Here is a 6,538-nt window from a genome sequence, read left to right as displayed (position 1 = left end):
GTGCATAGACGGGGTAGAGTCATTCTTTAGGCTGTGGCTTGATTGGGGACAAACGGAGGGCAAGTCTTGAGGGTGATAGTGGCAAGTTGTTGCGACCCATACAAGACAGAATATGATCATCAAGGCTCCAAAAGGCCCCGGGCTGGTACTTGTGGATCAAGAAGCATTATCCTGGCGCTGGATTGGTGGCGTGTATCCAGGTGGGTCCTCCACTGGTCAGCACGGCTGTTCTAGTGATGGCTTGCACTGTGACCGGAGGTCCAAAGGACGGATTCAAGGATTTGTGCTTGTGCAGAGCTTTAACCAACACTACGTCTCCGGGCTTGAATGGCTGCGTCTGTTGATCTGTAGGGAAAGGAAAAGAAAGAAAGAGATCTCTGTAGTTGCTGTTCAATTTTCAATAAGTTTAGCTACATATTGGTCTTGGATTTGTTGCAGATCCCGGGGTAATAAAATTAAAGGGTCTTTAGCCCAGGGGATGGGAAAAGGTGACAACTTATTTCCCGGGTTGTGTGTCATTCTTATTTCTGCTAGCACGGCTGGTGGGTATTGGTCCCACTTATGGAATGTCCTCCAGTTGCTTTCCTACGTTTGTCTTTCACTGTCTTATTCATCCTTTCTACTACTCCAGCACTCTGGGGGTGATATGGGATGTGGAACTTCCATTCTATTTTCATCATTTTTCTCCTGTGTGACTTTAGAAGTGAATGGAGTGCCATTGTCTGAGCTTATTCTCACTGGGCATCCAAATCTGGGGATTATCTCTTGCATAGTATCTTGGCTACTGTCCTTGCATTTTCTTTCCTGACTACAAAAGCTTCGACCCATCTGCTGAATCTATCTGTGATCACTAACATTATCTGACATCCATTGGAAGCCTTCGGCATGTGTGTGAGGTCAATTTCTTGTAATGGACCCTGTGGAGGTAACAAATGTTCATGTTGTCCTGTTTTCTTTCCTTGCACATGGATTTGAAAACAATGAGGGGTACTGCTATTTGGGGCAGCCCTACTATCCTTCCTTTTGACCAGAATCCAAGGGAATCTAAGGTCAATCCTTCCTTTTCCCAGAATTCAATGTCCTGTGGGGTGGTGAAGGACTGTAATTGTGTTAGAAGTGTGTTGGTTTCAGTGGAAGCTGGGATGGCGAACAGAAGTGTATCGGGGGGCTAGTGGTCGGTGTGGTGGACTGAGCAGAGACTTTGGCATGAAAATCTGCTAGTCTATTACCCCCGGCATGGAAGGAATTGGAAGAAGTTTGTGCTTGACATTTAACAATGGCTATTTGATTGGGGAGGTGAATTTCAGTGATACATGAATGTGACTCTAGCACTTCATCCTCCGGCCCTTTAGGACCGGAGAGGGCATTAGGCACTGCAACAGGACTGCTGGTAGCAGGAGCATATTTACACCTAATCCTGCAGTGGATGTTAGGATAACTTCATAACCAGACAACCTTTGTGTTATGTGTTGAGTGGTTAAATTCTTAAGCAAGTGTAGTACAGAATGGGATGTGTAAAGTATTGTCTCGTGACCCAAAGCTAGAAGTGAGACACTTTGTACAGCCATTGCACATGATCCCAGCACACACAGACAGGCTGGCATGCCTTGCACAGTAACAGGCAGTGTCTTAGAGACATATGCCGCACGCCTCAATTTACCTCCATACATCTGAGCAAGCACAGCAGCCATGGTTTTACAATTCACTCTTGCATACAGTACAAATGGTACATTGAAATTCGGCATTGCCAATGCAGGGGCAGAGGTCAGGGATTCTTTTAACACAACATAAGCTTTAGTCATTTCATCAGACCATTGAATGTTATTAGGGGCACTGGGGGTGGTACCCGGACGGAGCTGTGAGTCCCAATACGAGCAGTCAGGAATCCAGTGTCTGCAGAAATTGATCCTGCCAAGAAAGCTGAGCAGCTGTTTCTTTGTCTGTGGGCAAGGCAGACTGGTAATGGCATGTACACGGCTGGGGGGTAGCAGCCGGGATCCTGGGGTTAAAAGAATTCCCAGGTATGTGACCTGTTGCAGACAGAACTAAACCTTTTCTGCGACATCCTCTGTCCCCCTTTTCCAGAAAACACAACAATGACACCGTGTCCCTCTGACATGCCTCCTGAGAGGGGCTACTGTACATAACAATAAAGTGGAACCATGCTGCGGCTGCCAGTTGGCAAGATCCTGCTGGAGGGCAATTGGGAAGACTGCCGGGGAGTCAACAAATCCCTGGGGCAAGCAGCACCAGGTATATTGCTGTCCCATGAAAATGAAAGCCATAAGGGGCTGAGTCTCAGGTGATAATGGAATGGAGAAAAATGCATTGGCCAAACCAATAACACTGTAACATTGGGTCTCAGGCGGTACTGCTGTAAGGATGGTACTAAGATCCGACATGACTGGTCAGAGATTTGTAACATAGTGGTGGTGGAGTCTTCCTGTGGGCATCCCTATGCTTGATGTGGTTTGCCTCCCCATTGTATGGGGTACTTTGGGGCAGGATGGTTGTAATTGTAAGCTGAATCTGGCAGCATTGGTGTGCTATGTGGTTGCTGTTGTACTGACTGCTGTTGGGGTGTAGGGCAGTCCCCGGCCCAATGACCTTCCTGTCCACAGGTAAAACATGCTTGATTCCTTCTAACATTTCCATATCCTCCATTGTCATTCCTGTCCTGTCTGCCTCCTCTGCCTCCATCTCTTCCTCTGCACCCTCCAGGTTTCCCTGAATAATGGAGTCCCTGTACATGGGGCTTTGATGGTTTAAGTAGCTCAAAGCAAACAGCGGCGTCTTTTGTCAATAATTGAGCAAATATTTGTGGGCCCTCCAAAGTGCTCCAGTTATCAATAATCATTTTGGCAGTGCGCCCATGTTCAGGAATCATTCCATTAATCAGTGACGGAGTAAATACTATACTCAGATCTCCTCCTAATCCTAAATCCTGCGTCTTCCTTCCACACTTTCCTAAACCTTCTAGCATAATCACTTATAGTTTCTCCTGGCTTTTGCTTGCATGCTAATGCAGTGGCCATGGATTTCCTATCTCCATGTAATCTTACAAACTCAGTGTGTAACTCTTCCCATAACGTTTTATAGTGTGCTTCAGTTATAAGGGGATAATTATTTACATTTCTTTGTGCAGGAATTGGGATGGCCAGGGTTGGTATGTTGCTCAATTGGAAAGGCCACATCCCCAATATACAACTGATATGAAATTTAGAGAAAAGTTCCCTCAAGTGGGAATGGAGCGGGACATTTTAAGTTCTCTGTTCCATTTTTCAGGTGTAATGTAACAGGGTCAGTGTAATAACCTCCTGCTCTACAGGTAACATTATAGGGAGCATCCCTGTTGTCAGGTTTCTAGCACACTTTTATATGTTTCTTTACATGTTTCTTATAGGGGTCTTTAGGTTCCTCTGGGTTATTCCCCTTACCTTGGGAATTTCCCATAGTTGCAGTATAAATTACAGTATAAATATCAGACGGTTATACACAGTAATTGTTAGATCAGTTAATTCAGTTAGTTCAGTTGGTAGCTGCAGTGCTCGCTGACGTCCTGTTCCCTGGACCGCTTACCAAAACGCAGCTGTGAGCAAAGCTTTGCTGAGGTTTTAATACATGATAGTATATGTTGGCGCTATATAAATCCTGTTTATTATTATTAATAATAATAATAATAATAATAGTATCAGAGAACCTGATTTCTTACCCTGATAGTAAGAGATGCAGTACTCTAATTTAGCGCCAGGTGGCGGCATTTGCCCAGAGTAAAGTGATGCCTTTCCCTACAGGAGAGGTGCAGTACTATATAGTGGATGGCAGGTGGCGGTAGCTGAACACTATAGGTGATCCCATTCACACTCATACCGGTAGTAGAAGATGTGTAGTATTTAAAAGTGGACGCCAGGCGGCGTTCTTATACGAAGAGTATTTTGCCAGAAAGCAGTATGGCCTCCGGGCACTCACTGGTGGAAGGTTCATTTCCCAGCATGCTTTGTGTGGTGTGGACACGTGACACAGGAAGCGGCAGAGATGACAGTGAGTGATCCTCTTGTATTGTGTGAGGTCAGCTGACCATCCGGGAGGTGGGGGCAGGGTGAGCACACACTATGGGGGTGACCGGGAATTGTTGGGGTTTGTTATAGTAATGGGGTCGCTAAAGCAAACACCCCAGTACTGGACTATGGCAGCTGCAGCAAAGTGGGGGCGGCGTGCAGGCGATAAACAGCCAGGGGTAACAACACAGGGGCAATAAACAGCCAGGGGTAACAACACAGGGGCAATAAACAGCCAGGGGGATAACACAGGGGCAATAAACAGACGGGGATAACACAGGGGGAATAAACAGCCTGGGGTAACATCACAGGGGCAATAAACAGCCAGGGGGATAACACAGGGGCAATAAACAGACGGGGAATAAACAGCCAGGGGGATAACACAGGGGCAATAAACAGTCAGGAATGACCAGATGTGACAATAAAGGGGCAATGAATGGCTAGTTGTGACCCCCCCATACCCCAGTGTCCCTCTTTCCAGGCATTATGGGTCCACCTGGTGGCCACAGGAAGATTCTGGAGAAGGTGAGGTCAGAGCTGTGCTCATCACTTTGTGACATCATCACTCCAGCAGCCAATCAGTGGCCTGTAATGTCCTTGGCCCCGGTAGTGAGGAGTCTGTGGGCGGAGTTTTAGGTCTGATTGGTATTTGGATGGCAGCACACATATCAGAGGCCCTAAACCAGCTGGGGTGTGACCCCCATTTCCCCCAGTGAGATGACATGCTAGGATCATGGGTCCAGTGCCCACCTGTTCCTGGGGTAATAGGGGTTGGGGTATCATTGCTGGTCCCCTAGTAACTCTTTTTTCTTGGCAGGGTGACCCCCATGGCTTTCATCGAAGGTGTGGGTGATGAGGTGACGCTCCTGGTCGCTCTGCTCCTCCTCTTCTCTGTGATCGTCTTGGCCTGGGTTTCCACTCACACTTCTGAGCGGAGCGGCACACATTGGTCATCGTCCAATCAAGGTGAAGCCACCACAGATGCCCCCCATGATGCCACCTTTGAAGGTTCACCATCCTCCAATATTCCTGAAGACTCCTCTGAAAGAAGAACTCCACTACTAACCTCCTCTGAGGAGCCCCCGGATCCCCCCTCTGATAATGTGAATGACCCCCCCACACTAAGACATCGGGGCCCAGGGCCACACACAGAGGGTAGAGAGACGATATCTCTACGCCTAAAGTTCCTGAATGAAACAGAGCGCGTGGTGCAGGTCCAACCATGTGATACCATCCTGAACATCAAGAGGTATGAGTGGACTCTTAGAAGATTGTGATTGGCTGATTCTCTCCTGGCTGTGATCCACCCAAAATGCAGGACCTTTAACTCCGCCCACCCTGATCACCTGGAAGGCTGTCTGTGCTCCTACCTAAAATTAGCCCTGATCCAATGGGGTGGCGGGGGGAACTACCCTAATATACCTCACAAATTAGCCTGACCCAGTGGGGTGTCGAGGAGGAGCCAACCTAATATACCCCAGATATTAGCCTGGCCCAAAGGGGTGTCAGGGGAGGGGCCACCCTAATATACCCCAGAAATTAGCTTAGCCCAGTGGGGTGATGGGTGGAGCCACCCTAATATACCCCAGATATTTTTCTGGCCCAGTGGGGTGTCAGGGGAGGAGCCACCCTAATATACCCTAGATAATAGCCTAGCCCAGTGGGGTGTCAGGGTAGGAGCCACCCTAATATACCCCAGATATTAGCCTGGCCCAGTGGGGTGATGGGTGGAGCCACCCTAATATACCCCAGATATTTTCCTGGCCCAGTGGGGTGATGGGTGGAGCCACCCTAATATACCCCAGATATAAGCCTGGCCCAGTGGGGTGATGGGTGGAGCCACCCTAATATACCCCAGATATTAGCCTATCCCAGTGGGGTGTCAGGGGAGAAATTAGCCTAGCCCCATATACCCCTCCTCCTATCTGTGTGGCCGCTCCCACATAGGGGTCCAGGTGTCACTCTGCGTTTTCTAATTTCTTGTTACATTGACCGGAAGGCAAGCAGCATCTTGGGCTCTGAACTCCAGGAGGAAATAATAAACTGACCGAAAACCTGCTTGTCATAGACTTTGCCTAATCCGGTCCTCAGTCCTTCAATGTATTTCATTCATCTCATTCATGCCCCCACTCTACTAACCCTTCTGGGGCTGCAGGTTGTGACCATGGCAGGCCAACATCTGTAGTCTTATTGCCCTGATCTCTATGGCATCATCGGGGTATTTCAGAGCTCCATCAGATGTGGGCAGCTCATACAGACTTAGTCATCCGATGAAGCCCCCCGGTCAGAATCTTTATGCCAGCCTTGAGGAGGTCTTTGTATTCTGGTCTGTGACCACCAGGGAATCTCACCTGTCCCCGATCCATCGCAGGGCAACTCCATCCTCTTCCTCCGTCTCATCCTGATTACCATCTATGGCCATCCTGATTGGCTGGGTCAGTAAGACGTAGCTCCTGACACTCACATAGGAAGCCGGGATT

The 6,538-nt window shown here is 48.4% G+C and overlaps 1 protein-coding gene across 4 annotated transcripts in view; it reads left to right on the top strand.

Moving 5' to 3' along the window:
- The first annotated feature begins 3,959 nt into the window (after positions 1-3,959).
- The window catches only part of TMUB1 (transmembrane and ubiquitin like domain containing 1), an 8,679-nt gene continuing 6,100 nt past the window's right edge, over positions 3,960-6,538 (top strand). Inside the window, exons 1-2 of one of the 4 annotated variants that reach the window (XM_072413139.1) lie at positions 3,960-4,041; positions 4,876-5,307. In XM_072413139.1, coding sequence (XP_072269240.1) covers positions 4,886-5,307 — 422 coding nt within the window. In that variant the 5' untranslated portion in view covers positions 3,960-4,041; positions 4,876-4,885. Of the gene's footprint in view, positions 4,100-4,214; positions 4,238-4,435; positions 4,584-4,875; positions 5,308-6,538 lie in introns of those variants that run through there. The other 3 variants (XM_072413141.1, XM_072413142.1, XM_072413138.1) reach the window with 3 other exon arrangements.

The sequence above is a fragment of the Pyxicephalus adspersus genome, chromosome 5, assembly GCF_032062135.1.
Source record: "Pyxicephalus adspersus chromosome 5, UCB_Pads_2.0, whole genome shotgun sequence".
In the NCBI taxonomy this organism is placed as follows: Eukaryota; Metazoa; Chordata; class Amphibia; order Anura; family Pyxicephalidae; genus Pyxicephalus; species Pyxicephalus adspersus.
Note: the sequence above shows the minus strand (reverse complement) of the source record. Positions and strands in the feature narration are given on the sequence as shown.